Source organism: Lipotes vexillifer, unplaced genomic scaffold (genome assembly GCF_000442215.2).
Source record: "Lipotes vexillifer unplaced genomic scaffold, Lipotes_vexillifer_v1.1 scaffold1240, whole genome shotgun sequence".
Lineage (NCBI taxonomy): Eukaryota > Metazoa > Chordata > Mammalia > Artiodactyla > Lipotidae > Lipotes > Lipotes vexillifer.
Window position 1 is genome coordinate 134,187 of NW_006771612.1, and position 14,463 is coordinate 148,649.

At 38.7% G+C, this 14,463-nt stretch overlaps 1 protein-coding gene across 2 annotated transcripts in view; it reads left to right on the forward strand.

The window, feature by feature from the left end:
• The window catches only part of PCGF5 (polycomb group ring finger 5), a 116,956-nt gene that overhangs the window by 69,029 nt on the left and 33,464 nt on the right, over nt 1-14,463 (forward strand). The window contains exons 3-6 of one of the 2 annotated variants that reach the window (XM_007447036.1): nt 4,959-5,055; nt 10,898-10,953; nt 11,070-11,126; nt 13,590-13,738. In XM_007447036.1, coding sequence (XP_007447098.1) covers nt 4,959-5,055; nt 10,898-10,953; nt 11,070-11,126; nt 13,590-13,738 — 359 coding nt within the window. Of the gene's footprint in view, nt 1-4,958; nt 5,056-10,897; nt 10,954-11,066; nt 11,127-13,589; nt 13,739-14,463 lie in introns of both variants that reach the window. The other variant, XM_007447035.1, reaches the window with a different exon arrangement.

Below are 14,463 nucleotides of genomic sequence, written 5' to 3' on the forward strand. Positions count from 1 at the left end.
TCTTTCCCTGCTAATCTGTATAACAACCTAGTTCAAATCTAAGACATGGTAAAAGGAACAATTTCACTTAGTAAGCTTTGGGCAGAAGTTTAATGGTGGTTGTGATGAGCTAAATATAAAGATCAGTTAAAAATATGAAATCCTGGTGCTCGGGACCAAATGGTATTGATTTTAAGATGTGTTGCATAGTGGTTTGGATTTTAGGCCTCGAGCTGCACATCCAGCCTGGGGTTGGGTGCCATGTCTGCTACACAGCTGGGCAGATGTGGGCAGCCTGCTCAGGCTCTCCGGTATCGCATTCCTCCTTTGCCAGAGGAGGATGATAGCGGTCCATACAGTAAGCCGTACAAAGCTCTGAGCCTGATATTTGGTTAATGCTCAATAAATGTTGGCACTTGTTACCATTTAAGTGTTTTTGCAACTGGGGATATCTTTGGTGAGCCTAACTCCCTTTCTGACCAGGTGTTTCTGCTGGCTCCAGCATCTCTCTTTAGAGTGGCTGGTGAGGATGAAGTCTCTCCTTGGTCTCCACACACAGTCTTAACCGCAGACTGGGACCTTTTTAAACATCATTCTTGGACCAGTTGAGTTAACCAGTACAGCAGTTGAGCAGTTAGACGGCTTAGTGTTAAATCTTTAAGATATTTTTAAAATGTGTTTTTCAGCTCGTATAAACCAAATTATGAACTAAGAACCAAAGGTCAGTTTTGTAGTGATGAGTTTTTTTTTAAGCATCTAAGGGAAAGCAAATTCTCATTTTACCTTTTTTTTTTTTTTTTCAGTTTCAGTGACGTTCTGGCCTGTATTTCCTCAGGTTCTAATTTATATAAGTTTGTACTTTATTTAACAGCTTTTAAAAGCATGTGGGAGATGTATTTTCTAGAATTTTTTTTAAGGACTATATAAGCTACCTGAAAGGGCTATTTTGTGCAAAATATTCAGTTTAAAAGGAGTTCTAATTCTACAAGTGGACATATCTAAGGCTCCCAAATTAAGGGATAAGGCATTCTTTTTCTGTATACCTTAGATGTATATATATAAAAGTAGAAGACAATGTAGCATATAGGTATGCATTGGATAAGAAAATGGGCTCTTGATTCAAATCCTGGCTTTCGCCACTTACTGGCTCCATGATTTTTGGCAAACTGCTTAAGTTCTCTATTCAGTTTCTTCATCTGTAAGAGGCCTAATAATATTACCTAATTAATGGGGTTTTCATGAATATTAAATTATGAAATTGTGTCGAATTAAATATATTTTGAAGTGTTTGGGTGGTACCTGTTACATAAACGTTTTAATTGTTAGTGATTATGATGAAAATGATGACATCCACCACCAAATCATCTGAACAAAAAAGAAAACTAGAGTAAAAATATTATATTTCAACATCTTAAATTTTTCTCTTAAACTATTTGAAAAAAATTTAATTAAAGACAATTACGTGCCTTAGCCTCTGTAAAAATTTTTTTTAAATTCTTTTAATGTAGTATTTTATGTAGTAAGGTTAATTCCTATGCCCTATGGGATGGCTTATCTGTCATGTTTACTTGGTCGTCAGATTTAGCAGAGGTGCTAAAGATGTTTTGGGGGGATGGTATTTCTACATTACATTCTTTTCCTTTGTAAAGTTAAAACCATTTTTTTAATCTGCAAAATTTGATTTCATATCAGAAATCCTGGATTCAAGTCTCTGTGCTGCCATTCATCAGGGAAGGCAGGTTACCTAGCTTGTAAAAACCTCTTCTCCTTCATCTGCAAAAGTAGAATAAGATACTATATCTCAAATGTTGATGTGATAAATAAATAAATAAATAAATAAATAAATTCACCTCCTGATGGGGCTTTCTGTCTCCCTCTGTTCAGCACTATTCAGTAGAAATAAAATGTGAGCCACCTGTGTAATTTAAAATTTTCTAGTAGCCACTTAAAAAAAAAAATGAAATTAGTTTTAATATATTTAATCCAATGTCTAAACTATTATCAATTCCACATGTAATTAATATAACATTCATGAGATTTTTTTCATTCTAAAAATCTGGCATGTGTTTTACACTTACAGCACATCTCAACTTGAAGTAGCAACATTTCAAGTGCTTGGGAGCCACATGCCGCTAGTGGCTATCATGTTGGACAGTCCAGATCTAGAATATAGATTAATATTCCCCATCAGCATCCTTGAGCACTGGGGCTGCCTTGGCCTTAAGCAGCCTTATTCTTGAAACTGTGTGCACCTCTGGACAAATGAGCCTCACATTTCTTTCTTGAACAGCCTAGATTAGTATCTTTGCCCTGGGAGGATAGGCTCCTGCCCTTAGCCTTTTGGCTGACCTAGATGAAGACTTGCTCTGGGCATGTCATGTGCCTCTCTGTTTGGCCAAGGCCGGTAGACAACCAGGAATTCCTGAATACCTTGAGCATGATAAACCTTTTGAACGACAGAGCCCCAGGGCAGGATCAGAGATTCAGGACAAGATCAGGCTTTATAATACCCCTTTCATTCTTGCCTCTTATCTGTACTATTTGCCTTCTTTCCCAAATTTCAGAGATTTATCTAGTGTCCCTGGGAAAAGAGCAAATACCAGCAATCTGCAAAAGAATTCAGCTTTTTTTCCTTCTACCTCAGTGTGGCTTAGCAAGGCAGCCGTCCCTCCCAAACATTAACTTTTTTAAAGACATTTAGAATGTTTTGGAGGCCAAGAAATTTGGAGGAGAGATATATTCATATCTAAGCTTTTTCTGTTTTAAGGTTTTCTAATACTGTGTTCATCCAAATTTTGTGAGAATTATAGTAAAGGGTTGTTACCCTAATAGCTGTATGTCATGGTAAAAAGAGGTAGGGAATAGGGGACTCGGGTGTACTTTTACAACAAAAAAATCTGCTCAGATGTTACCTTCTTAGAAAGTCCTACCCTGATCACTCATACCTAACATAGCTAGGAGCCCCCAGCACGCACGTGTGCGTTCTTGTGCTCTCTCCTTCTCCGCCCTCTCCCTCTCTCTCCCCTCCTCCCTCTCTCTCCCCTTCCCTCTCCCCCTCCCTCTCCTCTCCCTCCCTCCCTCCCTCCCTCCCTCTCTCCCTCTCTCTCTCTCTCTCTCTCTCTCTCTCTCTCTCTCTCTCTCTGGCACGCACACACACACCCACTCTATCATTTTTCTGTTTGTTTTGTAAATATCACTTATTACTAACTAAAATTCTTTCACTTCCCAAATAGAATATAAGCTCCATAAGGGTATGGACTTTGTTTTGTTTACCCCTGCACCCCCAACTTCTAGTACAATGCTTGGCTATTGAATCGATGAATAAATAAGTGAAAGGAAATACCAAGATACTATTCTCTGTATGTACTGATAATTTTAAAATTAGTTACTGAAGAGAATTCTTCCCCGACCATTGTTGCTCTGACCAGTATGTGTGATGTGTTTGAATTTTCAGACCTAATCTCAGTGGTAGGAATCCTAGTGTTTACTCTTGATCAATTGTTTACATAAACTTTTACTTGTTTTATATAGTGTGGGGCTTAAGGAGGGAGGAAAGTAGTTTGTAATGGAGTTGTAAAAGGGGGAGCTGATCAGTACCAGGTGAAAATTTACGATTACACAGGGTAATAAAATGGAGGAGGGGGTATTGGAATAGGGAATTGGACTGAAAAATTCTTATTGTTCAGATGCTGTAAATATGTCAGAGGTTTTTGAGCAAGACAATTGATAGGTAAGAAGCTTAGGGAAAAGGTGGGAGAGATTCATAACCAAAAAGATTAGTATTATTTGGAGTATTATTTGGAGGAGTGGCAGGCTGTATAGGCTTGTGGCCAAAAAGCCACAAATCATATTTCTGTTGTCTTTGTTTATAATCTTTATTTAAAATCTTAACTATCCCTTTTAGTTTCTCAGTCATTCTTTCGGTTTACCTCTCATGCTCTTGTACCAGCTTGATGTCACTACCCACACTTCGTGCCCCTTGGAATTATGGTATCTGTGAGCACAGACTCATCATACTCTGCACAGGCCAGAAGTTCCGTTGTAACTCCTGGCTAGTCCCAGGAGCACCCTGCCAGTAAAAAGTGATCGAGACATACTGAAAACTCTCAAGTATTATTAAGAACTGTTTATGTCGCATTCAAATAAACTTTTAATAAAAGAAATAAATGCAGACTTACCAGCTTTTTTTAATAATATGTATATTTTTATTTTGCCATCCATCAATTTTGCTAATTTATCCAAGATCCCCGTGGATACCAAAATCTTCTGAGGCTCAAGTCCCTTACAGTCGGCCCTCCATATCCGCAAGTTCCACATCTGCAGATACCATCAGTCTTCTAAATAGAGCTACATAGAAAATCCATGGTTTCGTAATTAATAATTTCACACACACATAAATATTTGAATTTGAGATTCTGTATGTTCAAAGCTTACATTTATGAGTACTTTCTAGCCCTATTTAATTTTGAGATAATTTTAACAGAAGAATATTTTTTTCATATTTCCAGTTTGGGGGTAAATTTCTAAAATCTCTAAAGATAACATACAAGATTTTCAGGTTTTTTCAACATTGCGTGGAAAGTGAATCTTTAATTTACACAGATTTTGTGCTTCAGATTTGATTTTTATTTGGAGAAGAAAGGATGGGCCTGACTTACCAGCTTTTACCTTTCCTTGTTCTACTTCTTTAAATGAAAATCCTATCATTTTATGTAAACGCATCAGCTCTTTTTATAGTGCTATGAATAAATTGTTTGGTTTGTGAATATATTTAAGAAAACAATAAGCAAAATAGTCTATACTTTTTATATTGTGGCAGTAGGCTTTATTTCAGTTGGTTCTTTTTATAGTGTTATAATTTTAAGGTTTTATTGATTAAAGAATGGTATTTTACATGTAGTAGATAATTTTTAAGGACTATTTCTAATTACATTAAGTTCAAATGATGCATTTTAACTTAACATCTTTTTTCTTCTCAGTCTGTAAGACTTGTATTGTCCAGCACTTTGAAGACAGCAATGATTGTCCGAGGTGTGGCAACCAGGTTCATGAGACAAACCCGTTAGAAATGTTGAGGTACGTAAATGTATTTTTAGTTCAACTAACTTAAATAAATTATATAAACTCTTAATTTTTATTATGCATCATATTTGTTAGCGCTTTGACTCAGTTAATGTAGGTTTTATGATTTTCATTTTAAAGCATTTTATTTCAATTTAAAGTATTTTATTAAGAGGACATGAAAAACAAGGCTGTGCATATTAAATATTTAAGAAACATTTCCAAGTTAAAAATTATAACTTTATCTCAGGCTCTAAGTTACTTTAGTTGTAGTTATTTTCAGTATTTTAGATTTGTTTATTTATTTTCGCTGTGTTGGGTCTTCGTTGCTGCATGCAGGCTTTCTCTAGTTGCAGCGAGCGGGGGCCACTCTTCCTTGTGGTGTGCGGGCTTCTCATTGCGGTGGCTTCTCTTGCTGTGGAGCACGGGCTCTAGGCACACGGGCTTCAGCAGTCGTGGCTCACAGCTCTAGAGTGCAGGCTCAGTAGTTGTGGCACACGGGCTTAGTTGCTCCACGGCATATGGGATCTTCCCGGACCAGGGCTCGAACCTGTGTCCCCTGCATTGGCAGGAGGATTCTTAACCACTGCGCCACCAAGGAAGTCCCCTATTTTCAGTATTTTAATATTCTACAAAATACTGTATATTTGCCGAGCTACACGGTAGTGGAAAGAGGGCAGACCTGATGGTCAGGGAGACTAATTATTAATTTTTAAAAATGTATCATATATTCAAAAAGAGTGTACAAACATTTATGTAAAACTTAAAAGAATTTTAAAAATGACTACCTTTTTACTTAGTGACTACTAAGTAAATTTTAAAAATGACTACCTTTTTACTTTACCATTTACTTAGTGGTATAATCATTATACCAAATAAATAGTAATAATATAAAGAAGTATAATCATATATTTTTAAAGACAGAAGTGCTACATAAGATCCTAATCCAAATCCTTTTTCAAGATTAGAAATTGAAATTTATAGAAGTGACACAACATTGCCTAAGGTCCTAGCAAACTCAAATGTCACTTCCCAGCTACAAGCCAGGTGTCCTCACCACTAAGCCCATTTTCTTCCCACTGTTCCTACCATAGCTGTACCATAGATCAACTGTGCAATCTCAGGAAAGTACCCATTGAAAAACAGAATTAGATATTCTCTAGAGAGCCCTTATTAACTTCATCTCTATGTAATGTTTGCCATCATTCTATAAGTCTGGATTTGTAAGTCTTACATTTTAGACTTCTTTTCGATGTTAGTACCTATAGTTGGAATAATTTGTCTATAAGTAAATGTCTGGCCCATTGGTTTTCAAAGCGTGGTCCCCAAACCATTAGTATCTTATTAGAAATGACAGTTCTTGGGCCCCGCCTCAGACCCTCTGAATCAGCAACTCTGCAAGTGAGGGGCATCAGGGGTATGAAGGGAGGGACAGATGCCAGCTTTAAATAAAATGGTGAGGATAGGCCTCATTGAGAAGGTGAGATTTGAGCACAGAATTGCTGTCTCTGAGGGAATTAGCCATGCATAAATCTGGGGAAAGCGTGCCTGTTCCAGGTCAGGGCAGCAGCCAGTGCACACGGCCTGAGTCAGGAGTTAGGAGGGCACCTGCAACTTGTCTGAGGAGCAGCATGGGAGCCTGGGTAGTGGGCCAGGAGCTCAGAGATTGTGGACCTGATCTCTGACCTGAGCAATTAGAGAATGGGCTTGTCATTAACTGAGATAAGGAAGACTAAGGATAGAGCAGGTTTGGGGGACAGGTAGATGGGGAGTTTGGATTTGGACAAGTTGAGTCTGTTAATCATTTCAGAGAAGAGAGAAGTTGGCAGGTGAATATACAAGTCTGTGATTCAAGGGGAGAGGTCTGGCTGGGGTTAAATATCTGGTAGTCTTCAGCATGTAGACAGTTTTAAAACTGTGGGACTGGATGAGATCATGTACGGGTGTGAGTGCAGAGAGAAGAGTAGAGGACCAAGGATTGACCCCTGGAGCATTCCAACATTGAGAGGTCAGGGAGAGGAGGAAGAACCAGCAAAGGAAACTGAAAAGGCACAGTCAGTACAGGAGAGGGAAGATCCAAGTGTGTGGCTTGGAAGCCAAGCAAAGAAGAGGGAGTGATGGACTGTGTCTGATGTTGTAAGGTGAAGACAGAGTTGACAGTTGGATTTAGCAACTTGGAGGTCGTCAGCCTTGACAAGAGCACTTTCAGCAGAGCTGTGAGGCAAAAACTTAAGTGGATTGTTACAAGAGAGAAAGGGAGGAAGAAGAATTAAAAACAGTGAGTATAGACGACTTTTTCAAGTTTTGCCACAAATGGGAGTGGGAGCAAAGAAATGGGGTGGTAACCGTTCAGAGTACAGTCAAGAAGGTTTTCTGTTTTGTTGTGATACGGGAGGAATAATGGCATGTGTGAAGGGACTAATCCAAGAAAGAGCAAAAAGGTAATAATAGAGTTGGGGAGAGAGGGCATTGCTGAAGCAGTGTTCTTGGGTGGTTGAGAGGGAGTGAAATCTAATAGAAGAGACTGGCTTCCTACAGGTCATGTATAGCAGCAGGTAGGAGGGCAGAGTAGACATGGGTGCAGATGCCATAGGTAGATGTGGTGGTCAGAGTCTGCAAGTTCGTGTCTCACTGAGGAGAAGATGTTTATCAGCCAAGAGTAAGGACGGAAAAGGCGGGTGTAGGGGTTGGCGAGAGAAGAAAGTGTGTTGTCCAGGAAAGTAAGAGAATAAATGGACTGGGAAGTGTAGTGTGAGTCCTGGCGACCTGAAAGGCGCACCTGGGTTGTAGTTACGAATTTGAAGGGGTGTGGTTGGGCTTTCCAGCCCACGGGTAGAAGGTGATGGAGAGCTGGATTGGACTGGTGGTGTGGTTACACCACATGATTTTGAGCAAGTGAGGGAGGGGCAGGGGAGTCAAAGGTGCGTGCAAGCTGTGGCTCTAACGACTGCTGTGGGGTGATCCTGAATGGACGGCGAGGGCAGCGAGAACATGACATTGGTGAGGGGTGATGTCCCATGGGGACAGGAATGGAACTAGTTGATTCCTGAACCGTTTGTGCATAGTAAGAAGAAATTCTTTCAGAGAATTTGGGAATGGGTATGTAGCAGATGAAGAAAAGAAAGCAATTACTAACGCCAGGGAAAGAAAAAGGTTGAAGGAGGGGATATCTTTAATCACAGTACACTGTGAATATTTAGATAATCCTAACCATGTAAACGCTCATTATTTTTTAAATGGCAGTAAGACTTAGGAAGATGAGAGTTGGGAAAACGTATGTTGGGAGGAAAGGGGCATGGCAGGATGATATCAGAGAGCTAAACCTTTATCTCCCACAGAAGGAGGTCAGAAAAACCTAGACAGCAGAGAAAGAATGGCTTTGTTTTTTAATCTATCATCTGTCTATCTGTCATATATATAGAAATATGAAAGTAAATACTAGACAAAACAGCTTGGATTTGAAAGCAGTTGCCCCTGGGGTTGTAGGAATCAGGAACAGAGAGAGCGGGGCATAAAAATGTTGTGTTTTCATATAAGGTTACAGGGAAGTTTGATTTGTAAATCATAAATGTGTATTACATTGATAAAACAAATATTAAGAAGAAGAGAAATAATACTTCTCTTAAACACTGCTACTATTAAAATAGTCTGGGAAAACTCTGTGAAGGAGTTAGTAGGTAAGTCCTGAAGAATCAGGTAACATCGGTTTGGTTGGAGAGTAGGAACTGGAAAAAAGTATTTGAGCCAGGATGAAGAGCCTGAGGGAGGAAAACAGATTGGAAAAGGCAAGGCATTCTTGAGGATAATTGAGTAAGTCAGTTGGCTAGAGAAGAGCGACAAGAGAGCAGCACCAGTTACATTTTGCAGGTTGAACTCAAGTTATATAAACACGTGAAGCCAGGTGGTAGGAAGAAATTAGTTCTCGAACAGGCAAATAATGATCAAATTAGTGCTTAAGGAAAATTCACTATGAGAATGTCAAGGTAAAGGGAAACATCTCTATGCTGTCCTCTAAATAGGGTGGTGATTGAGGGAACAGAAGGATGGGAAATGTGCAAAGACTGGGTGGGAGAAACACTGAGAAGCAGCTGTCTGGGGCTTGGTGAGTAAATATGTGAAGCAGGAGAGACAGGTAGGTTAAAATAATGCTTGCATTTTGATCCTATTTGGGAATGATATGGTATCATTTCTAAATTTAATTTTTAAAAAGTAAGACAGAGGTATTCAGTATTTTGTTGAAGGAGAACAGATAAGATAGTCTTGACATATATGAACAAAAGGAGGTGCTTGGGATATTCAACATCTGTTGGAAGTATGGAACTTGAGCTCAGCAGAGAGATGCAATGTGTGTTTGTGTATGTATATGTTATCTGCCTATACGTTAGTTTTGAAGTCACAAAAGTGGATGAGATCTTCAAGGAAGGCAGCCTGTAGAAAAGGTCAGAGGGTGCAGAGAGCAGAGCAAAGGAGAATACTCAGATGTAGAGGTAGTTGGAAAAAGAAAAATATCTTGGGGACAAAGGGAGTTGATAGAAAAAAAGAAAAACCAGGAAAGGAAATTTTCAAGGAGGCAGCGTCAGGCAGCACTGATAAACTGCTGCAGAGCAATGAGGAGAAAAATGACTTTAAAAGTAAGATTTTTTAAATTTTAGCTCTCAAAAAAATTTTAAATCTATTCATTATGGAAGTTATGGATGATTTGAGGAGTTCAGTCGAGTAAAAGAAGCAAAAATATGTGACAGATAATGTCAACTGTGATTTCATAGTTTTTCCAGTTGGAAGAAGAGGTGGTGTATCTGCTAACAGCATGAAAAGACAATAGGTTAAGCCAAGGTTTGGGGGCTTTTTAGATGTGAGAAGCGTAGCCGTGTTTTCAGTTGGAGAAGAGAAATGCCGCCGAGCAGGGTGAAGGAGATGAGCGGAAAAGGTGTCTCAGGAGCAGCAGGACAAGATGAAGAAATGAAAGCCGTGGAAAGGAAGAGTTGTGCTCAGATACAGCAGGAGAAGGAGACAAGAAAAATGTCAAGGGAAATATTTACGTTTTTTATCTCGGAAAAATGGTCTAAATTTCTCAGAAGAGAAAACTGGAGATTATTTCTTTCATAGGAAAGAGCCAGAGTTGTGGTAGAGATTTTGAAAGCAATAGCTGGCTGCATCAGCTATTGCTATATAACAAACCACCCCTAACTTTCATGCTGAACACAACAGTTAAAGCACTTATTATTCCTCACAGTTCTGTGTGGTTCACAGATCCAGGTGGGTCTGCTGGGCTTGGCTGGGCTCGCTCAGGTGACTGCAGTCAGAGGCTGGTCAGTTGCTGCCTGCTGATCCTGGCCTGGGTTCTGTCCTGTTGGGTTGGACTGTCCATGACCTAGTGTGAGATGGCCTCAGTAGGGCAGCTTGGCTCCTTGGACGTAGTGTCACGTCCTCCAGACTCGTTCTAATGGTGGCAGGATTCCAAGAAAGCACACCAAAGCACGTGATATGCCTCATAAGGCTTGTGCTCAGAGCTAAGCAGTGTCACTTGTGCCACATCCTTTTGGCCCGAGCACATTTCAGGGCTGGCCCATATTCTCAGAGTAGAGAAATAGACTCCATCCCTTTATCAAAGTCCTGTTCAGAGGGGCAAGATTGTAGAGAGAGCTGGGGACGGGACCATTTTTGTAGTCTGTGTTCCACTGGGACAGGCTAGAAATAGATGTGCTCCACTCGCAGAGCAGTTGGGTGTGGTACTTGTGCCAAAACTGTGTATGTTCTATATTTTGTAGTATATGTGAGATGCAGATCTTAAATGGTTTACCTATTGGATTTTGATGTCTTCATTGTTTGTATATTCTCTTTTTTTCCTCTTTGGAAGGTTGGATAACACATTAGAGGAAATTATATTTAAGTTGGTCCCTGGACTACGAGAACGTAAGTTGCTCTTTGGGTTCTTGCAGAGTTTTGTGTTTTGTGAAATCACCATTTCTGTTAAAGCCTTCATGATTGTGTTTCTATTACTTTTATACTTTTTTCTTTTAAATTAGAAGAACTTGAGCGTGAGTCTGAATTTTGGAAGAAAAACAAGCCTCAAGAAAATGGACAAGGTGATTTTTTTTTTACTTCTATATCTGATGGAATCTCTCAAATTGGTCAGCTTTTTGTAGCTGTGGTGAACTAATCTCTCTCTTCAAGCTCAAGTTTCTCCTGTACAAGGGGTACAATTCATGTACCCCTTTATATTCTGAACCTTTCTCTGATTATGAACTTTTTATATAGAATCATGAGATTTTATATAAATGCATGTAAATCTGGAGTCAGTCCAGTTGAAGGTAATTGGAAATAGAGGAAATTGGGAAGAGAGAAAGGAGATAAAACGGAAAAGTGACCGCTGATTATAGCAATATTAGCTGGAGAGCTAAAGGAGACTGAAGTAAGAAATAGCCATAGCCTGCAACTAAACAGTGAGGCATTTGCTGTTTTATTTTATTTTGTATGTTTAATAGGAGAGGGAACTGGGACGTAGCTGCGAGCCAGATCAGAGGATCTTGCTATGCTCTGATAATCTGGAACGAACTTTTCATAGGTTGAGCTCAGATGATACAAATTTATGTATCCTAAAATTTCAAAAATATTTCTAGACACTTATGGGAATTTTCCCCATCACCTATGCTAAGTGACCAGATTTCCCTTTTGGGTCCCAGGAGCCTCAGAAATCAGCAATTTTTAATAATTAAGGAAAGTGGCAAACATTACTGGGCAGAGTAATGTTTTTAGTATGTATATAATTCACACAAAAGAAAAAAAAGTACAACATATCTGAAAGTATAAGTAGTATCCTTTCCTATTGACATTAAATATGAGGTTTGTTTCAAGATGGCCTAAAAATACCGTTGAAATCTTTCAAGGATATATGTCTGTTTTTATAGGCTCACCTGTGAGCTCAGTCTTCCATCCCTGGTTTTTCCATACGATTCACAGGATTGTCAATTACATATCATTAAAATGGCTTTCTCACTTCATATGTAAAATGGGGATCAGAGGTTTTTTAGTTCAACTTAACTGTGCAGGGCTGGCTTCCTATAGCAGGGGAGGTTTGAGAATGGTTTTGAATGCTTGGAATAAGGTAGCAAGGGATTATTTTTAATCTATAATCAAAACACTGAAATGGGCAAAGAAGCCAGGCCTGGCAAAAAACGACTTAAGTAAAGGCTTGTTTTACCCAAGTGTAAATTGCAATTTAGACAGTAGTGCTATACTAAAAATATAGGTAAAATTGACTGAATGTTCCAGTTTTTGACTGCTTTTTCAAGAGGACAGGAGCCAGGGCTTGTCATCAGAAGCTATGGGGTCGGGTTAGTACATGACTGTGTGTCTTACAGATTGACTAGCGAAGGACTGTAGCCTACTTTGCGTTTATCTCCCTCTTCCCATATTTCTGCCTTTTTAAAGTATTTTATCATATTTGGTCTTTAGTTTGGGTGAAGAATTTGGACCTTTTCTTAGAGCTGGATCTTGGTTCATAGAAGGCAGCTCCTGTCTATATGGGTTCCATACAAAAAGGCAGAAGAGAGAACCCACCTGCCCTGTATGATAACATCTGTAATGCTTTTTTACTACAGTCATTAAAGAGGAGCTAAGTGGTCTTTTTTTCCCCTGGAATTTTCTATACTGTAATGCTTGGCTGACTGATTCTTTCAAGTTTCAGCTTACAGACGTGTTATCTGGAAATCTCCCTTGAATCTCTGCTTCACCTCAGAGTTTGGGTTTATTAACTCTATTATATGTGCCCACCTGGTCTGTCTTACCTCTTATATCAAAGTCCTTATCGACTTCTCCGTCTGTTTTCTTTACTTGCCTGTACCTCCTTCTAAATACTCTGACACGATGAGGGTGAGGATGATAACACTACAGTTTCAATATTGTTTCCTCAGGCTTAGTCTTAACAGAGTTAAAGGCATTCAGTAAATGAATGAATCAACAAATATAGTTGGATTATATGTAGCCTTCTGATATTTCATAGGTTAAATACATTTGTTTATAGTATGCTACTCAGATTTCTTTGATGGTGTTTTAATGTTACATAGTTACATACATGTTAAAAAAAGCTAATTCATTCTACTTATTTCACTAGCTAATTTTATGAATATCTAATAATTTGAAATTTTGAGAACTTAGAGAATATTTTAGTTTGAAAAGAGTACTTGGTTTTAAGTTTTGAATATATATAGAATTTGGAAGTATTTTTATATCTTATCAATTTCTAAGTGGTCTCATCACTAATGGCAGTCATTTTTGTGACCAAATATAGCTAGTCCTGAGTCTTTCATTTGGATGTCCCAGTGAGCCTAGAAGTCGTAAGCTATGTTCATAAGTCACTGATGGTTTTTTTAAAAATATTTCCATTGTTGAGTGGTTGGGACATTTAAAGGTACTAAAAGTTTCAGTTATTCTTCATCAAAAACTGTTAAGAAATGTTTTTTAAAGTTTATTTTTGTTTTCATGGTTAGTATATTGTTGCTTAACTATAAAATGAACTGAGTTAACTTAGCTTTATTTAAATTATACAGATGATACTTCAAAAGTTGACAAACCTAAAGTAGATGAAGAAGGTGATGAAAATCAAGATGATAAAGACTATCACAGAAGTGACCCACAAATTGCTATATGTCTAGATTGTTTACGAAATAATGGACAGTCAGGGGACAATGTAGTAAAGGTGAGTGGACAAGTACAGTTGTTTTTTTCATAATCATTTTATAGTAAACCTTTCATAACTTGTTGATGAATTTTCCTACTGTTTCAGAATGTTTGCTTTCAAATTTTTTATTAACATAAACAAATAGAATGTCATTCTCTGACAGTCTCTTGCCTGCAAATAGCCAAGCAGTTGCTTACTTCAGGCTCCTGATTTCTAAACCTCACAACTGAACCGTCCTGGGTCACTGCCACCACCTAGTGGCCAATGAGGAGAATCACGCCTGTATTTCTCTTTCAACCTCCTTTTATACCTTTGTTGGGAGTTCATATACACTGTTTTTCCCTTTTTAAGTGTAGTCACCAACTCAGACTCAGATCATTTCAGGTTGGGAAGCATCTTCAACCTTTTATTCATCCTCTTCTGATTTTCTCTTTTGTTTCTCTGTTTTTATTTGCAATTCAAAAAAGCTATACATGTCATGGCTAATACATTTTATGAACATAATTGGTTTTGATGGATGTCATAAAGTACCCGTGAACTTTTCCTTTACTTCCTCTGTGTGATCTGTAGGCCAGTGAGTTGATTTTTTTTTTTTTTTTTTTTTTTTTTTTGGGTATGTGGGCCTCTCATTGCTGTGGCCTCTCCCGTTGCGGAGCACAGGCTCCGGACATACAGGCTCAGTGGCCATGGCTCACGGGCCCAGCTGCTCCGCAGCATGTGGGATCCTCCCAGACCAGGGCACG